This window comes from Sinocyclocheilus grahami, unplaced genomic scaffold (genome assembly GCF_001515645.1).
Source record: "Sinocyclocheilus grahami isolate Dianchi unplaced genomic scaffold, SAMN03320097.WGS_v1.1 scaffold36.1, whole genome shotgun sequence".
NCBI classification, from domain to species: domain Eukaryota; kingdom Metazoa; phylum Chordata; class Actinopteri; order Cypriniformes; family Cyprinidae; genus Sinocyclocheilus; species Sinocyclocheilus grahami.
The window spans coordinates 4,121,250-4,147,416 of NW_015505215.1; the positions used below are offsets into that span (position 1 = coordinate 4,121,250).

Genomic DNA, 26,167 nt, shown 5'->3' on the forward strand with positions numbered 1-26,167 from the left:
ACAAGCCATCATTTGCTATTTTATGGCATTATTACATAAAGTCCTTTATATTTTGATAAATTTACAAATACAATACACTCTTTCAAGTAGTGACACCTCCACTTTTCTGCACTTCTTTTGAGAAAATATCCCCAGAATTCTGTAGAATGGATTTTAACATGACCAGGAATGCTACAGTGGCCCCTCAAAAGTATTTGGACACTCAAGCCACGCTTTAATATGTCTACACCAACAGACAATAAAGTTTTGTCGTCTGCTGCTTTAAATGCTCAAGCAGAATCGGATTCTGATTGGCTGTCAAAAAAAAAAAGTTCTTAAAGTAATTCCAACTACTTTGTAACCGTTATCATTATAGTTGTGGTGTGGACTTCCCTATTCTCATAGAAATTATTAATTAAAATGATTAAAACATTATAGCCATCATTACAGTTACTGTCTTTGGTAACATTGGTAACAGCCTTAAGACAAGTTAGCTACAAGTCACTTAAAAAATGGCTGAGAAAAGCAAGCTAGTTCTGAGAAAAGCTCTAACACTGTCTTTTAAACAAGCCAGATTTGGATTTGATATTTTGTCTAACTGAACACTGTTTTTTTATATTTTTAAGTGTCTTGGCATTTTGGGCCACTGTACACTGTATATTAAAAGCTGAAATCATCAAATACTTTGTGAATGGCAGCTACTTCAACGCCTACGCTTTCAGCTGATTTTGTGTTAGGAAAAGAGGCAGAGACCTTTCAGCTTATTTACGTATAAACCGCCTCATTTTGTTAATTCCAATAGCTCAAAGTAAAAAAATTGAAATCCTGACATTTAGCAAGTGAGACAGAGAATGTTAGTAATCAAATGGAGGCAAGAGAAGGAATGGTACAGCCGTAACAGACTCCAGATGTTAGCGACGGAGGGCTCGTGGAGGTCACTGCCAGTGCAGCTGAAGTCAACACTAGAATGGTCAGATTCATGCTGTGGTCAGACCATGCTAGCTCTAGCTGGGCTGTGTGAAGGGGACTTGGGTTGAAGGAACCACTGGAGTGACAATGTGAATTCTTCAGAACCCACTGTCTGGCAAGCTGGGGTTTTGTATATCCATCTTCGGGGAAAGTCTGACTGAGCGCAAGAGAGCCAAGTCATTCGTTTGGAAGCGGAATAAAATACTGAATGCTGTTTTTGTTTGATATAGGCTAGTACCCTCAGAGCATTTAATGCGAATGGCTCATTTGTTCTTCAACATAATGAAACGCACATAATACCCGATGCAACCGAACTGGAAAATCCAGCTTAAGATGGTAGCGGGTTACTAGCCGCTAGCAACTAGTTACAGGAGGAAGTCAACATGAATTGCCATTTGTAACATTTTATTTCAGTAATATGACATTAGTATATAAAAAAGGACAATATGATTATATGATTTTATTCACTGGGAAGTGATTGGATAAAAAGGCTTTATTTGTTAACTTAAGTTAAAGCTGCACTCCGTAACGTTTGGTGTACAACACCTCCTGCTCCTGGACAAGACAGAAAACAAGATTTCACTTAAACTCAAGTGTTATGTCATCTCGGTGCTTTTCTCATAAAGTCATAAAGATGGTTACTAAAGAAATTATTTTTACTCTCTTTTATCACCTGATAAGTGAAAATTACAGGAATCTTACATTTCACAAACTATAAAAACTGATGACACTCACAATTAATTAGGCTTTATTGTAGCCTCTGTTCCCAGAACAACCAGTAAAGATGAATGATTACCGCATATCCTTTATGTGCAATGCAGTTTGAGATATGAACGATAAACTGACTCCACTGCTTTTTAGTATAAGAAAAGCTGTAGCGTTATGGACAATCACAGTATTCAAATCTGCGAATACTAAATTATTCCAGTATCATAGCATGGTGCCCATCACAGACTCATAGAGCAGGGTGATAACACAAATTGGTCTACATTCTATATCTTGTTCAAACTGCAATAAAACTAATCACTTGATACAATGTGTTGAGCGCAACTCTGCTTCCTGTAAGCCCTTACAAAATGACCAGCCATTAATATCATAGTTAGTACTAACAGCTCTTAAAACACATTGCAATCCAAGATTTATGGGTTACATGATGGGGTACTTCAGCAAACAGACGTGCAGAGGAAGTCCAACCTGTTGCAGTTGCATCTGGAGTTCCTCATTCTCTGTTGCTATGGCAATCTGAGCCTCCAGATCCCTGTGCACAGAGCGATAGCCGAAATTTGGGGAGCCAATGAGAGTGAGGCAGGGGCGGTCTCTTCCTCCCACATAGTACCACAGGCCTGTGAAAAAGTGGACAAAATAACCTGAAATTGAATTTTTCAGACCAGTAATGATGATAAGTGCTTTATACAATGCTTCATATTACTGGGCAGTTGTTTACTATGACTCAAACCACTCTAAAAATAATCTAGATGGCTTCACATTCACAAATACGCAGATGTGGCAGATGCTACGAAGAGGCTGACAGTGTCAGTATCTGTGTTTACTGGTCACATGACTTTAAAAGGTGTGGTGTCTGTACAACAGAAAACATATTTCCTTTCCACAATCAACAATGCACGACTACACACTAGAGGAAGAAAACAAAAAGTGTTAATCAAATTATGTACACAAACCAAACATATGTTCTATTAATAGGTAACAGGAATTACTTGCCACTTCAAAGCCTTGCCAAACAACCACCCTGGCCTGAGGTCGTGTTCTTGACGAAAGCTGAATATCAGGTAACACAACTGCCAGGAATACCCTCAAATTAATTCCTGAGCACTTCCTTATGCACACAAATCTAGCAATTAGCCTTTATACATGATTATAAATGCCTTTATGCTTAATTAGATTCAATTTAATTCTATTTCAAAACAACACAAGCAAACACAATTAATCAACTGTTTTTTATCGTCACATCATGGCACTGTTCAATTCTATTATAGACCACTTTGTTGATCATACATGAGTGTTCAAAAGTTTAGGGTGAATATGTTTCTTAATACTTCAATTAGGGCTGGGCGATATGACCCAAAAAAAAATCATATCTCCGTATTTATTTATTTTTGGCTGAATTGCGATATACGGTATATATCTCTGTATTTTCTACAGTTTCTATCTGGATTTTTTTTTTTTAATCCATATTTATTAAAAAAAATATATATATTTCACTTCCTGCCTTTAAAGGGTTAAACCCTCAAAAGGGTTAAATTCACATTAAATTCTAACATTGTAACATTACAATCTAAAAACAAAAATAATTATTTTTTAAAGCAGAAGTTAAATTTGCTATAAATGAAAAGAAACATAAAAATACAGTTGTAGGTTTAAAATTCTACATATGGCACATTTATAGTCCGCCTAAAATATTTTAGCAAAATTATAATTTTTTTTGTAAGAATTATTAAAGAAATACAAAATAGCATAAAAGTAGTTATTTTAAGCAGGTCCGTGTAATCTGTTTTTGAATAATCTAGTTTTGTTTAGCAAAAATTTACTTGGAATGGGCATTCTTCAGCATCCTGGCCTTTGACTTTTGTGGAACCATTTTTTCCCCTCTGTATTATCCGTTCGCATTTCCATTGCACTAGCACTTCAAGGACGCTAAATTCGATTTCTACTTAAAAGGTAGGGTAGGTGATTTCAGAGATGCTAGCAATAGCAAGATAGCTTTAAAAATAATAAAATACCACCCTCCCTGCAAATCACTCTCCAAAGCCACGCCTCCTCCAAAACACTTGAACTTGCATAGGCAGACCAGAGGTTGAGCGTTGGTGGAGGGTTGAACATTATCAGATTACATCATGTCTCAATCACCAGTGAGAAAACATTACAGTACAAAGCACATAATATTACAATAATAACACCTTCCATTCTCGGTCTGTCTGCAGAGGCATAATGGAACACACTGATGACGTATCATGTCTGAGCAAACGGTGCACGGAGTTATGCAAATACATATGTTTACAGGCATATATGACAGCCCTTGAACCAAGGTATACGACTGGATTTTATGGTCCTACGCTTTCAACAGATGTTAGAAATGCATATAAATACACTTAGACCACTTAACTTAGTGATTGCCATCGGGATGTGTTGAACCAAATCACCTACCCTGCCTTTAATTAATTTACTTGATAAATTTTACATTATATATGTGTTGATATGTCTGATTGTGTATTATACATTGATAACATGAAGTTCCTAACAAAATAATAAATAATCAACAAAATAATAAAGTTCTTTGAGCTTTGAACATTCATCTCAACGGTTTTGGCATGTGACTCCACTGGAAGTAAACAACCTACTTGCTGCCAATTTTGAATGGCTACCAATGGAAAAACATGCTTTTTGGTGACAGAAAGGTATAGTTATGGCATGACACTTAGTGAAAAAGGCTCAATCGAGTCCACCTTAGCTTGAAGGCCAGCATCAGAAAGTCAGCTAATGTTCATTGATTCTCTTTCTAGCTCAGCTGTGGGGACCTCTGCACCCTGTCTGTTCCCACTTCAGCTCCACTGTTTACAAGAAATGACGGCATGACAAGGCTTTATCTAATAAGCCAGACTTCTCAACAGGAGCCTGAAATTGAATTCCACTGACGTGGCTCAGGTTTGTCAAGCCTCTATTTTTCTCCAGACGTCACTATTTTATTCTGTCCCTTCAGGTCGGGGCTTTTAAAGTGTATAAGGATACTCAGTTAATGCCATATGAACAACCAAATCAAATTTATTATGAATTCATGCATTTATAAACCAAACTAAAAATCACTCACAGTTACAAACACAGACAACAGGTTGAGAAATAACACAGTGGCGATCAAGCTGCTTTTGGCTCAGTGGTGCATTTGATTTGTCTTAAATAACATACTGAAACAAGTAAAACTGAAATAGCTTAACATTCAACAACAGCCAGAAAACGTGGCCAAAGCATACCTCTGGTTTACAGAGAAAACATCACATGTGTCTGGCAGCCTCGGTGTCCTGAAGCTGTCCAGGAAGAGCTCTGAGGCTATTCAATCAGAGGTGCTGGGAAACCTGCTCCACGCATTAAATTATGAGCTTTCCTGTTACACCCAATTTTTGGGAACTGGGCTGATCCACTTCAGTGCTTAAAAAAAAACAGTGCAGAAGAAAAACACCTACCTTTAGCATGAAATGTCCAATTGGGGCGATGGTATTCATGCAAGTGGACACGACTCTGCTGACCCAGCTGACACACCTGAAACGGACAGGATGCTGAGCGTTTAAGAAAAACCAACAATACGACGATGGACGTTTAAAAAACATCAAAGTTAAAAAACATCAGAAAAGCACCACTCAAACCCTGCTAATTGAGTGCATTTATAGCTGCAGCACCATCTATAAAACAAGCAACAATTATAAACTGCAAAACAGTGTTGATTTTGTTAATGAAAAAAAAAACCTTTGTTGACAACCTTAAACACTAACATTAAACACTAAATGTGACTGTCAACATGCAATATTGTTGACGAAAAAAGACAAGACTAAAATTAAAATTTCTTCAACAAAAAATTTTTATAAAATTTTTAAAAAAAGAGGAGAAAAAATATGGCCCTCCACAAATTTTCGTGCTTGGGGATTGAAATGTCAAGTGTTGAAATCCTCCTCTCAGCGCTTCTCTCTTAAATGGACATTTTCTGCCCTGTATTTTACTTTATCTTCACAAAATGGCAACCATTCACACATGCTCTCTTTTACATAAGGGAGACGTTCTGATGAGCTGAAAACATTGACAAACATGTAAGTTGGAGTTTAGCAATCTCCAATGAGATCAAATGAAAGTGTAATACAGCCAGTCTGTTTTCCTTCACATGGTCATTGTGCTGTTTACTGCGACTGAATCGACTGAAACTGTAATAAATCCAAACATGGATCACGACTGTTTTTTTGTGATTGAGTAAATGCACTTACACAACCTCTGTGCCACAATTCAAAGTCTTTTTGCTGTTTTAATAGAAAGACATTAAAGGGGTCATATGACGTTGCTAAAAAGAACATTATTTGGTGTATTTGGTGTAATGAAATGAAATGAAAAACACATTATTTTCCACATACTGTACATTATTGTTTCTCCTCTATGCTCCGCCTTTCTGAAACGCGTACATTTTTTACAAAGCTCATTGTTCTGAAAAGCGAGGTGTGCTCTGATGACTTATACTGTCTTTTTATGAGTTGCGTTGCGTATCGCGCCACATAAACATAAAACCATGTCTGCATTTGTGATCGGAGAAACAACAAACAACAATCGCTACTCTGCACTGCTCAAAACTCGTTTGAATCATCAGTAGCAAATTCTTTAAATATGAAAACATACTTACAGGCTGCGAGTCAGAACATTATAGTCTACTCTACCAGGTTCAGGAAACAGTCCTCTGTAAAATGCGCTGCACACATCTGAATATTTGGTTTTAACTGTTCTGGAACAGTGTTGTAAATACAATTTAACCACTGATTTCTAGTTGTGTCCTCTTTTGGAAGACCAAAGAAAGTACTTTCGCTTTTACAACTAAACACACCGGAGGCGGCAGCAACAATACTACATAGGGTTGTGACGGTGAGGACATTTTCCCACCGGTTAATCGACCTGTGACAACACCGGTAATACCGGTATCACCGTGGGGGCGGGGCATTCCCTCTTTTCCTCGCTTTCCTTCGCTTTTTAATGGCTTGTAAAAGCGGTCTGCCCATTTTACTTTCACATAGCGGCAGTTCGGTCGTCAATTGCTTGAATGCAACAACCAAATAAAGCATCAAACTCACTTTAGCCTATATATAAAACATAGAACTTTTATTAACAAAACAAATAAAAATACACCATGCTATAGGGCAAGCTATGCCTAATATAAAATAACAAATAACTTACATAAAGTTTAATAGGTAATGGAAATAAGTAAACATGTATAATATATAACCAAATAAATGAGAAACGTAGAACGTTTATTAGCAAAACGAATGTCAAATAAAATTAATAAATGACAGTTTAAATAAAGTAAAAATCAGCAAACAATGTGAAACTAATTTAATAAGAAACTAATGGTTAAAAAAACTTCCAAAATCACCTTAGATAAACGGCAAAATTGAACAGGCTTTTCAAAATCCAAAATATTGTCAAACAGGTGCTTCTGCATCTAGTTTCGAAACTAAATCATCCGCGATCGTCTTGTCTGTCTCACCTCACTCTTCTTGTCAGTCAGCTCGACTTACTCTCCTCACTGGATAAATGAAATCTGATCTGTGTGATGCGACTATCGTTCGGCACGCTGCATTGAGTTGCCACGTTCAGTTTTTAATTGTAGTGTCTGTTCTTTTACTGAACTAAATTATTTTTATTACTATCAAAACGATGGTGGGGGTCGGTGACGCGGTGGGCAAGTGACGTAACCGGTGTTGCGGCTTAACACCGGTATCACCGTCAGCACCGTCTATCGCGGCAAGCCTAATACTACAGCGAGAATCAAAGTTACGCCTTCTTTCTTTGCGTGAACATTTGGATGGTGTTATGCAAATCTTCCCACATCGTGACGTAGACATGTGGGGGCATGTTTAAACGAGGCGTTTTAGGAGGGCGTGGACCAGTCTTAACTTTTATAAAACATATCTCTTTGGGTTTGAGACGTTAGTCTTTGCAACTTTAGGGATCTTATCTATGCACAAACAGCTTGTAATACTCCAAAGAGAAAGGAAAACTTGAAATTGCATCATATGACCCCTTTAATATAATTTGGAATTAATATTAAGAATGCCACTATTTTACCATTATTACAAGGCATGATTAAAATGTGACAATTTTAATTGACTAAAACTAGACTTTAAGACTTTTAAATCCCAGATTTTAAGTCAACTAAAACTTCACTAAACAAAAAGCAGGACAGACTATTTCACTATGTTGTTGTTTTTACTGTATTTTTGATCAAATAAATGCAGCTTTTAAAAAACATTATAAACCCATATTGGAAGCAAATTAAAAGATTATTCAAATTTGTAAAAATAATGAGAAATTTGGCATGAGTACAAAAACAACTTAATTAAAAACAAAAGATGTAAAATGGTAATACGTTATAAATATTTTTGGTAGCCGATATACTAGTATATGCAACAGTAAGTTCACAAATCAGTTGAATTATATGTTAATGCACCAATTTGTAATGGTGTCTGGCAACCGTAAAAAACTTATAGTTACATCTTGTCCACACTAGAAGTGGGCGGCATGACTTGACAAAACTAAATAGCTCCTTTTATAAATAACAGAGCTGTCTACACTGAAGTGTTCATCTCTGTCAACACAGGTATATACACATCATGCTGCCCAGCCCTGTGCTAAACCGTAAAAAAAAAATGCACACCTTATTGTAAAACTGTCGGGCGAGGTGAACGTAGGCCTCAGGAATTGCTCCTGCTACACCTTTGGCTCCAAAAAAGCCATTAACCTCTGGGGAGGCCATGAGGATACGGTAGTCTGCTGCTGCACCCAGCACCAGCTGCATGTAGGTGCGCGTCAGGTTGAAGTAACCCGATGTTAGGTAGACGACTGAGTCTCCACCTGCCTCTATGAGCAGTCGTTGGGTTACTTGTTCATCCAGGTGAATGCCCAGAGGCTTCATTTGCACGAGTGGAATAATCCAAGTGTCATTTGGCACCGTTCTGTCCGAGTCTAGGATGTCCGAGCATTCCAGCATGCTCTGCCGGACACGGGCCGTGTTCACCACCTCCATGATCCGTCTCTGTGCCGATGCAGAAAATTCTGCTCTGTTACCTGTTAGACCACAAGACAGACCACATCTGAGAACACTCATCTCTGTTGAAACACTTAAATATTGGATATATCTGGACTGTGTTCCAAAACCTAGTCAGCTGCCAACATAGGCAACATTTTTAGCACAGCTGTTCCAAAAACTATGTTTTGGACAAATTTTAAGGCCACATCACTTGTGTCTTTTATAGAGAAGATAATCCCATAATGCACCGTGGTGAGAAAAAAAAACCATACAAAATGGCAATAAAAGCAAGTTATGATTATAACCATATTTCCTTCACTACTGACAAATACTGATAAAAATAGATTGATAAAGTTAAATATGACTATTTTATCTGACATTTATGTGCACTACAGTACATTTTTGTTTATGTTAAAAAGTTTGGGGGAATTTTTATGTATTTGGAAAAAAGTCTCCAATGCTTACCAAGGCTGCATTTATTTGATCCAAAATACAGTGAAAACAGTAATAGTGTGAAACAGTATAATTTTTTTTAAATTATATTTCAACATTTTAAAGGGGTCATATGATGCGATTTCAAGTTTTCCTTTCTCGTTGGAGTGTAACAAGCTGATTGTGCATAGATAAGATCCCTGAAGTTGCAAAGACTAAAGTCTCAAAACCAAAGAGGTATTCTTTATCAAAGTTAAGACTCTGCCACGCCCCCCTAAAACGGCTCGTTCTGCGCGCGCGCGTGTGTGAGAGAGAGAGAGCGAGAGAGACCAGCTTCATCACTGTGTCTGTCACGCGACTCTGTTCCCCTTTCGGGCTCTGTCTTTACATTTATTTTGAAAGATGAAGCTCACGATTATGGTAAGGGGCGTTACATTTCCGACAAATGCTTGCGGTGTTCGGCCAATCACAATGCACTGGGTCAGCTGGCCAATCAGAGCAGACTGCGCTTGTCGGAAGGAGGGACTTTGTAGAAAATGATGCGTTTGAGAGGCGGGGCATAGAGGACCTACAATAATGTACAGTATTTGAAAAATAATGTGTTTTTTGAACATTAAAGCATGTCAACATATTCTGTTACACCAAATACACCAAATAATGATCTTTAAAAAAGCATCATATGACCCCTTTAAAATGTAATTCATCCCTGTGGTGGCATAGCTGAATTTTCAGCAGCCAATACTCCAGTCCTCAGTATCACAAGATCCTTCAGAAATCATTCTAATATGTCAAGTTGGCGCTCAGGAAACTTTTTAAAAAATTATTATTATCAATGTTGAAAACAGTTGTGCTGTTTTATATTTTTGTGGAAACTGAGATACATTTTTTCCCGGATTTTTTATTTGATGACCAAAATGTTCAAAAGAACAGCCTTTATTGGAAATATAAATTTTTGTGACATTATAAATGTATTTACGGTTACTTCTGACTTTATGCGTATTAATTTCTCTCTTAAAAAAACAAACAAAAAACAAACAAAAAAAACTGACCCCAAACTTTTGAACAACAGCGTAAATACTACTGTTAACTTATAATATAAACAAACGATTGTATGTATGTATACCAAATATGAGTCTCCCATGTGCTTTATGTGAGAAGTTTCTGCCTAAGCAGAACATTCAACATAAGTAACTTAAGAAGTTCAATTTCAGTTAGCATAGCAGCATAACTCAGTAGGTTTTGAAAAGGTGCTTTGAAACGTGTCAATCAAGTTAAAATACCTGATAGTATTGATAAACAGAATGACTCTAAGCAACTGATCTTAACAGGGTGCTTACATTCACACTTATCTGAATGGGTATGCAAGGGAAACGACACGCAATCTGCTCCCCTCCAATCCATTCTATCAGGTATTTGCTCATGTGAGATCCTGCAAATGCATGATCAAAACCTCAGAGACACGGGTCAATAACTGCTGACCGTCTGGAAAGGCGCTCTGTCAAACCCTGGCGCCTCTGCTAGACATAATGTGCCACGGTGACTCATAGCAAGAGAGATAATCTGTAAATAATGAATTAGCTTCAGGGCAGAACCCTGCATGTTGGTAATGTATGGCAGAAGCCTGCTGCTTCATGGTGTCTGTGCTTATTTGGTTAAGATGGAAAATGTGCAGCAAGGCCGCTCAGAATATTCTGTTTGTTAAATGCAGAGAACAAGAAAAAGCGAAAGCCTCCACAAATATGTGGCCGGCGGAGAACAAATAAACGGCTCTTTGAAGCAGGATACAGGGGCTTTCCCCACAGACGCAAAGCCAGCCACCCCAAGCCTCCAGGCCTCAGAGGTCCAAACACATCCAGTTAACAGGGCCACGAATTTCAGCGGCTCTTACCGACAGACTGTGGGATCCAATTACTGGAGATACAGGGGCAGGACCGAACTGCCGACTCAGTGGATAAGCTTCTCAATGGACCAGCGCTCTAGTAACACTTACTGGAAGATGAGGCTTTTGCTTCGTACATATACTGTCGTCGATGAGTTGCATAAAGAAATGTCAGCCTGATTCGAGTGCATGTGCTTTTCAGTCTGATATTTTCCTCCTTTTACCGTCATACATCACTATTCTCGCTGTTGGCTATCAGTCCATCATTTCCCGTTGACCCCATTGTCTTGACGGACTGTATCGAGGACCAAATAGCTCCTTCCCGAACCTATCATCCTCCTGCATCTCTCCTTTCCTACCCTCCCAGCACAGATCACTTACCACCAGCAAGGTGACATCATTGCACTATTTCTGGGATCTGTGACAAACTGTGGCCCCACTCCACCACGATTATGTCATTGAACGACTCTGGTTTACGGATATGGACTGAAGCTGAATGAGCATAATCACTCATTCACTCGTTTCGCGCTCATCGCTGAGCCTGGGGACCGTAAGACACACCGAGTCATGGCTGAAGCTCAGCATCACAGAGACCTGAGGCTAGCAAGCAGGCTCCGAGCTTCCTGATACTCAATGTGTTACCACAATGCTGGTGTTACAAGGAAATGAGTGACTTACCATCATAACCTCTGATTCATGTATGTCAGAGTGGGTGGAAACCACAAGTGTCACTAATTTCTCTTATCAGGACTACTTTCGTTGCCAAAAAAATGATGAAGTTGTTTGATCACTTGCACTTAAGACAGTCTAGCTGCACCTAAACAAGGATGTTCTTAATAAATAATAGATATTCATTCCACCCAGTCTATTTAAACCAAGTGATACACACAATGGTGTAGCACTGCACCTTGCATGCTTAAATACTGTTTTATCTTCAGTTAACACGGCCATGGCATTCAATTTGAATTATTATGTTAGCTACATCCTCACGCAATCGATCACTCACAATCAGCCTCCAAGCTAAGGAAGCCGCGTTTAGCATTTTGTGAATGTGTTTGGGCATTTACCTTACATAATGTGATTTTTAACTTACATAATTCCTCATTTCAGGTGCTAAAATAACGTAGCCAGCATATGAAAATGAACTCTATAAGGAATTCTCATTGAAATCCCTTCTCATTGTCTTATGACATTATACATTTAAGGACGTAGCTTCTGTTTAAACAGGTCCTCCCTTGGAAAACCACTTGCCTTTGTAGGGATGTACCATTCCCTCCATCATGTGCACACTGTTGTCAGGATGGAGCTGCAGTGACACGTCGCCCACGGCTCCCACGAGTTCAGCAAAGAAATCAGCCACTTCCTCACAGTCCTCCAGTAGAACATAACGATCCTGACGATTGGTGAAGTAGGAGTCGCTCAGATTGGCCCTGTATGAGATGAAATATCATATCACACTCAAGAGTGGGCGAACAAATATTCACCTCCTCCACTGAGCGCAGGCGGTTTGCATGAGCTCCAAATGCTCTAAAAACAAACCTAGAACCATGAAAAGCAATAACTATGGGAATATTTTGTCAGAGAAATTTACACTGCAAGCATATTTTAGTTACCCGGCCATAACACATGCTTACGAACATGTGTCGTATCCACTTTTGCTGTGACATATGCACGTGTACACACCCACTAATAATGAGACTGTTGTCAAAAAGGTATGCCTTGATGTGCTGCACCCCGATGGTTTCATTGAAGCGTTCGGGAACCAGAAGACGCAGCAGCCCCCGCAGGTCAGGCGTATGGTACAGGGACACTCTCATTTGCTCAGGAAAACGCTGGAGCAGCGGCAGTAACATTGTGCGGGAATTGTGCTTACCTTCAAATGAAAAATAACAAACAGGGAAATGAGAAGCAATGAATCAGTGCATACATTGAAGTAAGCGTTAGATATACTAATGGGACATTCACACTAAAAACTAGAGGTTGACTGGCTGATTGCCCTCAAGAACACCCGCAGTCACTGAATGTTCACTGATTTTTTTCAATTCATTCTATGTTTAAGTTACTATATAGTATAAAGTCTCTTTAGTTTTGCATTTTCCATATTGAAGGAAAGCTGTAAAACAACTGCCCTTTGGGAACAAATAAAAGTTATAGTCAGTTAGTCAGTTCCAAGTCCTTCACTTGTAAATGCCAAGTTCTGTCATGAAACTCTAGACGGCGCATGTTGATGGGTCGTTAACACAAACTGATGATATTCACAGCATTAAACTACTTGGCACATGCTGATTGGTTCATGTTGCAATCTTCCGAGAGTTGTCATGATAGAACTATAGCAAGATATAGCTTTGATACCAAAGAAAGCAGACATAAAAATAGTCTTTTCACCTTTTTAATATATATGTTTTTTTTAAGAAATTAATACATTTATTCAGTAAGGGTGCATGAAAATGATGAAAAAAGATGGTAAAGATATTTATAATATTACAAATGATGATCAAAAGAATCCTAAAATAATCATCATGGATTCCTCAAAAATATTAAGCAGCACAACTGTTTTCAACATTGCTAATAATAAGAAATGTTTCATGAGCAGCAAATTGGCATATTAGGATGATTTCTGAAGGATCATGTGACACTCAAGACTGGAGTAATGCCTGTTGAACATTTAGCTTTGCCGTCACAAGAATAAATTACATTTGAAAATATATAATAATAATACATTTAAAAAATTCAATTATAATAGTATTTCACAATATTACTGTTTTTATTTGTATTTTTACAGCAGCCTTGGTGAGCATAAAATACTCAAAAACATTTACATGTACTGACCACAAACTTTTGAATGCTAGTATATGTTATATAGTATATATACACAGCTATTGTAATGGATGTCAATGGAGAAAGATGCTTTGAGAATGGGACACTGCTAACTAACCAAACCTTGACCCCTCCCAGTGCACTCATATTGGTAGCCGTCACATCACGTCACTGCTCATTTGCATAGAATATGATATTGTACGCATTGCCAACAGTTACAGTCGTTCACTCTAGAAATTGCTAACACATAAAAAAAACACACACATCTCTCTCTTTGTGAACACCCTCTCATAATCCTCTCATAATGAGAGTCGTTTTCAGGAGATCAAGCAGAATCTGCAATATGATGCTTCAGTTACCATGACATATTAGATTATGAATTCTTACAACATCATTAGGTGAGTTGTACAACACATTGAAAGCTGTCAATGGAATGACTAACAGTTCCTGTCAAATAGTTTGCAAGGTAAACTAAAAAGGTCTGAACTCTAACGTACAATTACTAAAACTGGAAATCCTCCAAAATTACACCCAGGCAGTTATATCAGAATAGACATGGCGTACGCATGTTAGTCAGTGTTGACAAAAGGAAATGAACAGTGACAGGGGCTTTCCTGTAGGCATTATTTCCTTCTGATGGTTTCACAGAAAAGTGATCGAAAAGATCAAGCTATGACTGTTCAGAATGCGTAGAATGTAGTTCAAAAAGAAGTTAAAGAACAATACAGACAGAGGGAAGTTTATGAATCAGTGAGAATGCGAGGCTTTGTTCACACAGCACACAATCTGATCTGGTTTTGAAATCTGATCTTTGGGACTGATTGTCCACACTGTCATTTAATTAATGAAATCAGATCCACATGTTCAGTGTAGTCAATATCTGATATATATAGTAATGACTTCATAACTCATGAGACACATCAGATATATCACACTATTTCACACAATCATGCATATGGTTTGCCTTCATACCATTGTGACCATAAATGAGTGAATGAGTGAAAACCACTTAACGATGTGATTTAGATCGTACTGGATCACAATCCTATGTTTTTTCTCGTTCAGACTACAGCAACTCCAAGGATTTGGGTTGGATACGCCAGCTGCTGTCTGTCCGAACAAAGCCTGAGTGTGTGTGTTTGAAATGAGTAAAAGAAAGACAGAAACAGACCTCTTGAGCCTCTGGTATAATCCAGCAAAAAAGACACTTTGAGATCAGGTACATGATCTTCCTGTGAGCGCTCTAATGCCTCTTCCATGCAATCAACCTTCAAAAGAAATTAGAAAGTCACTGAAAGCAGCTTCTAATTATCCACATTAGACTGACAAGTTTTTAACCTTAAACTAGGGTTAACTTAGGGTTCTGTACTATTTTTCATTTGTATTCTACTTCTGCTACAGGAACCTTATGGCTTGTCTGGCAGGTTTCGCATGGTAATATGAACAAGGAAATGCACTTTAGTGCGCACTGAGATGGTGATTAAATTCAACTTTTAGATTGAGATTTAGCAAACACCACCAGATCAAATTCTGTTGATAAAATTAAATTCTGCTGAGGTCATTTTTCAGAATATGTTTGCAGATTTGACTTTGGTTGTGGCATGATCTACTGTTTATACCCGATTGTATTAATCTTACAGCAGTAAAAATAGAAGATGAGATATGATAAACTTCCCTGAGCAACTTCCTCTTATGTAAAATTCTTAATCAGGTCACAGTCAACTGCACAAAAACAGCCTTTTCCTTCTTAGGCTAAGTTTTATTTACTGGTCAGTGACAGGAAATGTGTGCAGACAGGTTACATACAAGGTCTTGCTCTAGTGGTCCTGTGCCCAAATACAGTGAAGCCATAACTACACGACTTTTGGCTGTCTTGATACGAACCTGGGCAAACAGAAAGAACAACAAACTGAATGAGAAACACTGAGTAACGTTTTTTTTACAAGATATATTATGACAAAACAAACTGATAAAAAGTGATTTAAGACAAACCATTGTCTACATAAAAACAGCTAGACCATCTTCTAAAATGAAAAAAAAATTTGACCAAAATTTCATTTTTAATCATACATTATTTTTTCATATCGTCATCATTAGTCATATTGAAATTAAAAGCTATTTTCATGGCAAGATCAAAGTAGTTAAAATAAAAAGACAAACATTTTTTTTTTTTTTACAATATTACAATTAAACCTATTAAATATCTAACTGGATTTTAAAAAATTACGTTTAGAATGGTCATTTGGCAAAGATCCACCTGTTTTATTAAATAAACATCACCTTCTCGTAAATATCCCCCAACATAATATATTTTACAATGACATGATCTAAATATGACTATAAATATAAAGGCACTAAATGGAGTGAGATCATATCTGTTGGTAATAAGATATCAGAGATTTTTGTTTTTACAACCTTATAGTCATATTTACTGGCAATACATCTCTCTGAAGGTGCAATTACTGGGCTTTTACCCAGTAAATACACATACACACACACACACTCAAGCATACCTTCATAGTCTGATAAAACTCATCAGGTGAGTGAAGGATGCGTATGCGGCCCCCAGGGACCCTAAAAGCAGGTACATGATCAGCCATCCACTGGAACCGAGAGTGGAGGCCCTCGACACCAGTGAAGCCTGGAGGTCTGGAGGAGGCCAGGGGGCCTGAATCCGCCTCTGCCAGGAGAGGGGCCAAGAGCAGCACAGTGGACCTACAGGATGACAGGAAGTAAGAGAGAAATAAGGGGAGGAGAAAACCTTTAATCAAAATGCAAGCCTGGCAAACCTCTTCCACTGCACACAATGCACTGCAGTGCTTCCGTTTACAGTATTTGTAAATATTGTAAAATCTGGTGGCTGAACAGTGACACTGAACTGATGCTTGGTTTTTATTTCCTGTTAGCTTTCAAACAACATAATATACTTAATGTACACTATAGTGCATTATTGTCAGTTAGATTTTTAATATGCCTGAAAGAAGGCTCTTGTGCTCAACAAAGCTGCATTTATTTGATCAAAAATACCGCAAAAGCTGTAATATTGTCAAATATTGTTACAATTTAAAATGACTGTTTTATATTTGAATATATTTTCAAATGTAATTTATTCAACATGTATTAATTTATATTTTCAGTTTATTGAAATTGAGTTTTTTTTAAACATTATTATTATAACTTTTTGCTTTGTTCTTTGGAAAATCATCAACAAAATCGTTATTTTTACATCTTGGTTTGTCGCCTCTTTCAGAACAGTGAATAAAACTGTAATAATAACTAACAAAATATTACTTTTCAACATTTCAATAGCACATGCAATTACACCAAAAACAAATGCTGGAGAGATGATTGACTGTGCAATACAGACCTGTACATTTAATAGTTGTTGTGATTCTGAAAAGCAATAATTCAACCAACAACTCTTTTTCTCAAAACTTGATTTCCAACTACTCAGAACAGGGCCCTAAGTCTAGCTCCAAATGCAACAGGGTTCAGAAGACAAAGGCAGTAATATGGTCTGTATGACACAGCATGAAGTCTCAAACTTCAACCCTTCACTCAGATCTACTGCCAAACACCAAGGTCACACTGAGTTCTCTTCAACCCAGACGGTGCTTTTCTTCACAGAACCCGGAGTCTCACCGCACACTACAGTAGATCTCACATAACTCCTGAGAAAACAAAATGAAAAGAGGCGCCTCTGAGAGCGCCGTGACCCTTCGAAGACTGAGCATAAAACAATGCGAAGGTCAATCGTGGGTGAGTTTACGAATCTATACAAGTTAGCTATCTGCGTCTCTCAGATGTATCAACCCTGCCTTAAAAACAAGACCCACATTTCATAGCCCGTTATAGACGTCACATCTGCCTAAACAAGTGAAGAAAATTCAAGAATAGGCCTTTACTTATATCAGACTGAAAAGTGATTTGATTAAAGCGACCTTTTCAGAAGAATGCAAGCAGTGAATGGCTGCTTTGTAAACCAGTGCTTTTAAGTCTTCTTGAATGAACCTTATTCATTGCAATGCACATCTGATAACAGCAGTTTCAAAAGAATATCTGATCAACTAAAGGCCAACTTAGGCTACATTTTTCTGTAAAAAAAACCCCATTTAAACAAGCATCTGCTGGTTAACATGAACAAATATCCATGAATTTGGTGTACAGCTGAGTTATCAGATCAGACATGCCTGAATCAGATATCATTTTAATAAAAGCAAGTGCTGAGTCTGCTGACAAACCATGTCTGATCTTCTGCCTGCAGTCTCGGTTTATCTAGTTATTTAGTTGATTTACTATCCCACTAACAAGTGTGCAGTTTAACAGCTCATTAAAGGGTTAGATAACAAAGGTTATGTCTGTATCATTATCATTTAATCACCCTCATCCTGTTCCAAACCTACATTACATCAATTTTGTATGTTGAGCACAAACGAATATGTTAAGGAGTCACCATTTACATTCATAGCATTTTGAGGTGAACTATAGTTATGTATACGTATACATATTTAAGAAAGAGTGTTTACTGGAAATAAGCGAATGAACATTAGTACAGCAAAAACAGCAAACATCTTTATTGATCTAATGTTTACGGCTCATATTCTCAAGCGCACTTTGATAACTATAACTCCACACATGAATTTATGAACTCTCCTTTACACAACCACAAGCTAACATTAGCCAAACACGCTTGACTTTAATATTACGCGATTTCTATCGACTGTCTTTATGTAATGCACACGACCGCTATCATTTACCCTCTCCTCCGCTCACGTGTCCTAAAAAAGCGATCTGTTACCCTCGTAAAAAACCAAGAGAAAGCAGGAGTATACACAGAGAATACAAGTCTTTTCCATGCCATGGGCGCCGCCATGTTTTCTCTGCATTTTGAATATCAAAACTTTATCTAAACACACACGACGCTCGCACTAGTGTAAACAAGTTGGCTGGTTCTAATGAGAGGGACTGCAGCACTGACAAGGTATAATTGTACCTTAGCTGGTCTCTCATCTTTCTATACGTTTTTAATCAATGCTAAAAATGCCACATTATCTCTTGTGCACTGCACCATCCCTATTTACATTTGAACTGACCTCTACAATTATAAGGTATTTTTTTCTAAATCAAATCAAATATAAAATAATGCACAGGATATCATAACACAATACAATTTCTGCTAGAATACATTCTACATGAATGCCCCCCCACATTCAGTGTTTCCTAAAATTTTCATTAAAACATTATTATTTTAGTTTATTATATTTGCAGCATATTTCAACAGTGAATGCTACACTGTCAGAGGAACTAAATGCATAAGAGGAGAGAAAATTTACTGAAATATATCACATGTGACGTGAGTAATTTTAGCATACACTTGATGATGCCATGAAATTTAAAATCAACTTATTTTTCCCTTAAAATTATACATTTTCTCAGTTTAAACATTTGATATGTCATCTATGTTGTATTCTAAAATAAAATATTGAAATTTGAAACTTCCACATTGCATTCTGTTTTTATTCACAATTTGTACAGTGTCCCAACTTTTTTGGAATCGGGTTTGTATTTGGGGTATTTTTGTCCAAACCTCCAGTTAAATTCTGACTTGCACCCTTATTATTTAAATCATAATAAATTAAACTATTACATAATATTTCAATAAATAAGCATTTATGTTTAGATGCTATAGCTATAGATGCATTTAAATGGCTCTGTACTTGTACTCTGCACAGTGACTGTGTGATTTTAATTTTATATTTCACATCATTAGATGACATACAATAAATTCTGGATTCACGTGCTCCATGAATATCCAAAACTTCTGATCAGTGAATTTATTAATGCAAGTATATCCCCAATGTCTTTAGTGGGGTCTTTTGGAAGGTGGTCTACTGCTGTCATCCTATAGATGGCGTATGGAACAAACCCAGCCAGAATGTATGAGTCGAGTCAGCCTTGTCAATACTATTATAGCCTACTATACTATACTTTTACATAGAAAACGGAATACTTAACTTTATAGTATAGAATTGCATTCGATTTCGAATAACCTTATGTAACATAAGTCCCAATGACAGGCCCTATGACATTTTTTGTGAAATTTTATTCTTGTCAAAACGTTCAATCATGCATCTGGCCGTAAACGACACTATAATACGGGACTCTGCAAAAGCAATAAATGAATAGATAAAATAAAACAGAATAATATGCAACATGTGTGTGGTCAGATATCATCAGTCATAACACACCGACCGCATTTATATCCGCAAGGGCAATGCAACGTTTCACCTTGTGTGAACAGGGAAGGGAGGGGGGAGAAATCCCGTAAAAAAGGGTCACGCTGATTATTTATTGGCAATCCGCCACGTGCGTGTGTGTGAGTGTGTGTGTGGTTGCTTTACTGGAACACAAGGGGTGGAGCCTTTTAGAAATATCAGTTGGTACTTCAGCTCGATGGCACGAACCTCCACTACCTCTGATAGACTTTCACACAGCTGATCTCTGATCAACTTAAAAAACGGACATGAAACGGATCTTCATCCTTTTAAAAGAAGGTCTATTTTGCATAAGAGCTTATATGGAAATCACAAAAGGAGCTATGTTTTAAGAAAACTCCCAAGATTGAGTCGGATAACGATTTGAAGGTAAAACGACGTTTTGCGCTTTATTCTAATGCACTGGAGTTATTAAGAATCTATTGTAAATGTATGCATATATTATTATATCGGACTGTAATGCATGCCTCGGTATGTGCTGTGCTACATGGTATTCATGTCTAAATAAACTATGCTGTGTAATTCGAGCTAACGCATAGCTTAAATAGTTTGAAGTCTGCTTTAGTGATATATGTGACTAAACGACCTCAATGTAACACGAATAAGTCGGTGAATTTCTATTCCAGATAGGATAAGAGAGAGAAGGGGCATTTACAGTGTAATACGAGACAGAGACCGTGTGTCATGAATGAGAAATTGGGTTATTCACAACGAACCGGAGGACCTCATTCATAACCTGTTTTCTAATAACCCGAAAGAGCGATCGAAGTCAAGATCGGGTTTACACAGTCGATCTTGGACTAAAAATAAAGCTTCGATTAGCAACTAGTTAATTTATCCACTGCAAGCCGTTTTAACACTTCTATCTATCTTTATTTTACTTGTAAAACTAATCGTTATTGGATTACTTGCTTAACTAGTACCACTAGTTCTAGAAGAACTAGAATATGGAACAGCAATAAAGAATACATATTAGTGGGAAGTTGATATTTAAACCACAGACCCCTATAGAATTCACTAACTTGAATCATTTGTTACCAGTAGTATTGTCATAGTGACTAGTTGCAATAGTATTAGTAAAACTGGAACAGGTACCAGCAACATTGGCGTAGATACTAGTCAAATGTGAATAACTGATCTAAACCACAGATATATTATTCAGTAGCAAAAAATAGCAATTTGTTACCAGATGTATTGGGATAGTGACTAGTAGAAAAGTAAGGTTGTAATGATTGAATAAATATTAGTCACTATTGGAATAAGCACTAGCATCTAATGGGTATACATACGGTTCATAAAGCACAATGACTAGATAAATCACTACTACTGAATTACTTGAAAAATAAGTATTAGTTAAAAAACAGACACTAATTAAAGAAGGTAATGTTGAAACAGCCATAGTTTATCTCCAGATGGGGCGATTACATCACCGAAATACGTAAATGTGATGTTTTTTTGGAGCGGTAGGGCTGAACTTTAATGATGAGGAACACATGTGAGCAACATCCAATCCAGTTATTAGAACTATGAATGGCCCTAATAAAAGTGATGTCATAGCAGATGCAAGTGTGCTGGCACTGGCTTCTGTTGTTCTCACTGTTTGGTTGATGCTGACATTTTCCATTTGGCTTTTCCTTCAGCTGCCTTCCATACCCAACGAGACGTCATTTCTTCTGGATGTGGAAGAGGTGCCAGAGCTCTGGGCGTTGTGTTGGTGCTCTCCAGTGCATCAGCACCCTGGCTGGGACGGCCCTTCGGCCCTGGACCCCGAGCACCAGTGGTTGCCGGGCGGTACAGGGGGTGGGCAGAGCGCCATGGTAACGCACAGTAGGTTTGACAGCGCCATGAGCAGCAGCCCCTTTGACGGCGGCGTGCGCCTGCCCCCCCACCGGTACAAGACCTTTAGTTCTCGAGCGCAGTATCAGATGGTGATTGCGGCTGTGCGCAAACTGCAAGAAAGTGGCTTCTACTGGAGCACCGTGAGCGGGAAAGAGGCCAGCGCACTGCTGAACGCCGAACCCCCAGGCACCTTCTTGGTGCGTGACAGCTCGGACCACCACCACTTCTTCACACTCAGCGTGAAAACGACCACAGGCACCAAAAACCTGCGCATCCAATGTGACTCCGTCTCCTTCTTCCTGCAGACCGACCCTCAGAGCGAGCAGGCGGTGCCGCGCTTCGATTGTGTCCTCAAACTCATCCATCATTACATGCCATCGGCCGGGACGGGGACCTCTTCGAAGGTCCAGGCCGTCGGAGAAAGTGGAAGCGTGGCCGACGGAAGTGCCTACTACATCTACTCTGGAGGCGAGAAGATCCCTTTGGAGCTACTGCGTCCGCTGGCATCTAGCATGTCCAGTCTGCAGCACCTATGTCGAAAGACTTTAAACGGTCATATAGATGTGTCCACCAAACGGGACCAATTGCCTCATCCACTCCAAGAGTTCCTCCAGGAGTACGACGCTCCTATCTAGCTATTCTTGATGGGTTTCAGATGAGAAGAGCCACATGGGTAGAAGAATAAGGCGCGTAAGTGGAGTTTATCACTCCTGACCACGGCGTCTGTCAGTATTGCGGGCCAGCTGTGCCTTCGACCTCTGGATTGTGAACTTTTGAAGGACAGCACGAGATACATACTCCAACTCAAGTGCATCTGACATCTCAGCAGCTGTTGACACGAACGGACTTCCGCGTTCCAGCGGCCAGTCGGACTGCTGAAGATAAACACAAGTGATAGTTGATCAGTACAGGAGTTAAGTGTGCTGCTATGGCTACGGTCCAGCCCTTCATCATCGATCGGGAGACACTCTCTCAAGTCTTTTTTCTCCAGCTCAACATTTTTTGACTTTCTCCTGGAAGGAAAGAGCGAGAGCTGGGTGTTTGCAATGACGTACACATTTCCACTGCTTCTTGCCAAGTGTAATTGCCTCATAAGTGGGCGGGGGGGCGCAAACGGGGTGGCTACTTACCGTTCATGACCGACACTGTCTGCTATGGTGACTGTGTGTGGGGTCAAGAAAAAGGACTAGAGCGAACGTATCGACCAGACGAGAGGCCTGTTACTTCAGGCCTTTGACCTCCCTTAGCCCTCTCTGGAGAAGATGGCCCCTCAGTGGACTGTTGTTACTTTGTTCATGATAGGAGCCAAAGCAAACAGTGGTTTCATTTGTGCTAGGAAAAGGCAGGCTGAACATTGTTGACGATATGAGCATATATATATGAATTGTCATTCATATACTGTGAAGCAAGTACAAGCACAGTATGAAAAATCTTTAGTAACTGATTTACTGTGGTGTTTGACATGAAGGACCGTGCTTCTCTGATCACACAGAGAAGCATTTATACTTTGTGAGCTTCAAAATTCTCATTCAATAACAATGACACAGTGTTTGTTTCACTAGCAGAACTTGACATCTGCTATTCACTGAATGTATTATGAGTCTATGGAAGGGCTTGTGGTTCCACTTGTAGATTGTTTTTCTCTCTCTTTTTTTGTGTTCATATTTTGTAAAATCAAGGTGTTTACATGTGTGGCCACCAACAGGACAGCATGTTTTTGACTCTGTCTTTTATAAAGATGTCTCATCTTAAGGTCTGGTCTGATGACCGCAGTGCAAGCTTGAAGATCAGAAACAAAGGCATTAACATAGAAAATGCAGCAAGAAACTTTGCACATATTTATATTTATAAGATATTTCCATAATTTATATTAAAGAGCACTATTTTTACAAAATGGACCCAGCCATGTGCCTCACATTTTTCTGTGTATAAAACAATGGTTATTCTCTCTGGCCTCAGGCTGCATGTAATTTAAATATGCATGATTTTTAATGTGGCATTTGCAGCAGAAAACATTTTCCTCCAGTCATGTACACACACACACACACACACAAAGATACCACAACTGCTCTTGTTTTCAGAAAAACAGGTCTGAGGCTTACCTTGAGGTGTGTGTACAGGATGTCACTCAGTACTTTCTCTTTTGTTCAAAGTTAAAACATCTGCCTCTCTCTTTTTCTCCAGAGTGTTTTAATGGTCTCTATGGATTAATCCTGGTCACTCTTCATTCCTCACAGGAAAAAATCAGGGAGTAAAATGGACACAACACTTTTCAGCTTTTCTTCGCTCATATTTACATTTTTTTAATCTCTTCTAGTACCAGTCATTTTAATTAATATTGCAACTCTATTTAAAGTTACAATACAATTTTTTTTACAGATTGAGCATTTCTTGTACGCTTCCAGTTATTTAATTGATTAACCACTCTCTTAATTAATTTTCTCTCCATTTAACTAAGGGCTTTTATCAGATCTTCATCCTCATATTAGAGGGTAATTAACACGTAGTAAAAGTTGTAACTCACAAACCATTAAATGCCTAAGTGGGGGGAAAAAATCAATAGGCCTTGATTAACTTCCTGAGCAAACCCAATAGAGCTTGACACTATAAGATTTCTGACGTACGGTGCAGACTTTTAATCATAGAAGTACGAAAGTGCTTGTGCAATTGAAAGATAACCTAGTTTTTATTTCATAATCAAAGTCTTTTTTAAATCAGTAGTGCTGATATGAAAAGGTGTGGTTATATCACTGTATTTCTAATATTTTGATAAACTTAAAATAAAAGCTAATTAAACTAAATACAGGTGCATCTCAATAAATTAGAATGTCATGGAAAAGTCCATTTATTTCAGTAATTCAACTCAAATTGTGAAACTCGTGTATTCAGTAAATTAAATGCACACAGACTGAAGTAGTTTAAGTCTTTGGTTCTTTTAATTGTGATGATTTTGGCTCACATTTAACAAAAACCCACCAATTCACTATCTTAACAAATTAAAATACTTCATAAGACCAATAAAAAAATATTTTTAGTGAATTGTTGGCCTTCTGGAAAGTGTTCATTTACTGTACATGTACTCAATACTTGGTAGGGGCTCCTTTTGCTTTAATTACTGCCTCAATTCGGCGTGGCATGGAGGTGATCAGTTTGTGGCACTGCTGAGGTGGTATGGAAGCCCAGGTTTCTTTGACAGTGGCCTTCAGCTCATCTGCATTTTTTGGTCTCTTGTTTCTCATTTTCCTCTTGACAATACCCCATAGAGAAGGTCTGGTGAGTTTGCTGGCCTGTCAAGCACACCAACACCATGGTCACTTAACCAACTTTTGGTGCTTTTGGCAGTGTGGGCAGGTACCAAATCCTGTTGGAAAATGAAATCAGCATCTTCAAAAAGCTGGTCAGCAGAAGGAAGCATGAAGTGCTCCAAAATTTCTTGGTAAACAGGTGCAGTGATGTTGGTTTTCAAAAAACACAATGGACCAACACCAGCAGATGACATTGCACCCCAAATCATCACAGACTGTGGAAACTTAACACTGGACTTCAAGCAACTTGGGCTATGAGCTTCTCCACCCTTCCTCCAGACTCTAGGACCTTGGTTTCCAAATGAAATACAAAACTTGCTCTCATCTGAAAAGAGGACTTTGGACCACTGGGCAACAGTCCAATTCTTCTCCTTAGCCCTGGTAAGACGCCTCTGACGTTGTCTGTGGCTCAGGAGTGGCTTAACAAGAGGAATACGACAACTGTAGCCAAATTCCTTGACACGTCTGTGTGTGGTGGCTCTTGATGCCTTGACCCCAGCCTCAGTCCATTCCTTGTGAAGTTCACTCAAATTCTTGAATCGATTTTGCTTGACAATCCTCATAAGGCTGCGGTTCTCTCGGTTGGTTGTGCATCTTTTTCTTCCACACTTTTTCCTTCCACTCAACTTTCTGTTAACATGCTTGGATACAGCACTCTGTGAACAGCCAGCTTCTTTGGCAATGAATGTTTGTGGCTTACCCTCCTTGTGAAGGGTGTCAATGATTGTCTTCTGGACAACTGTCAGACCAGCAGTCTTCCCCATGATTGTGTAGCCTAGTGAACCAAACTGAGAGACCATTTTGAAGGCTCAGGAAACCTTTGCAGGTGTTTTGAGTTGATTAGCTGATTGGCATGTCACCATATTCGAATTTGTTGAGATAGTGA

At 38.5% G+C, this 26,167-nt stretch overlaps 2 protein-coding genes across 2 annotated transcripts; one reads left to right on the top strand and one right to left on the bottom strand.

Moving 5' to 3' along the window:
- Positions 1 to 1,458: 1,458 nt before the first annotated feature.
- Positions 1,459 to 18,735, bottom strand: LOC107581649 (CDP-diacylglycerol--glycerol-3-phosphate 3-phosphatidyltransferase, mitochondrial). Its single transcript, XM_016267271.1, has 10 exons — positions 18,620 to 18,735; positions 16,376 to 16,577; positions 15,669 to 15,746; positions 15,034 to 15,130; positions 12,729 to 12,918; positions 12,297 to 12,475; positions 8,363 to 8,772; positions 5,142 to 5,217; positions 2,143 to 2,291; positions 1,459 to 1,503 (listed from the first exon to the last, which is right to left on the bottom strand). The coding sequence occupies exons 1-10, from the start codon at positions 18,733 to 18,735 to the stop codon at positions 1,459 to 1,461; spliced, it is 1,542 nt and encodes a 513-aa protein (XP_016122757.1).
- Positions 18,736 to 20,288: 1,553 nt separating this feature from the next.
- LOC107581599 (suppressor of cytokine signaling 3-like) lies at positions 20,289 to 24,293 on the top strand. Its single transcript, XM_016267226.1, has 2 exons — positions 20,289 to 20,506; positions 21,778 to 24,293. The coding sequence occupies exon 2, from the start codon at positions 21,952 to 21,954 to the stop codon at positions 22,609 to 22,611; it is 660 nt and encodes a 219-aa protein (XP_016122712.1). The 5' UTR covers positions 20,289 to 20,506; positions 21,778 to 21,951; the 3' UTR covers positions 22,612 to 24,293.
- The last annotated feature ends 1,874 nt before the right edge of the window (positions 24,294 to 26,167 follow it).

Coding starts and splice junctions, on each gene's coding strand:
- LOC107581599 (XM_016267226.1), top strand. CDS start 21,952: ATGGTAACGCACAGTAGGTTTGACAGCGCCATGAGCAGCAGCCCCTTT.
- LOC107581649 (XM_016267271.1), bottom strand. CDS start 18,735: ATGGCGGCGCCCATGGCATGGAAAAGACTTGTATTCTCTGTGTATACT. Junction 12,476..12,728: donor AACAGTCTCATTATTAGTGG/GTGTGTACACGT, acceptor CATCTCATACAG/GGCCAATCTGAGCGACTCCT. Junction 8,773..12,296: donor AATGGTACATCCCTACAAAG/GCAAGTGGTTTT, acceptor GTGGTCTAACAG/GTAACAGAGCAGAATTTTCT.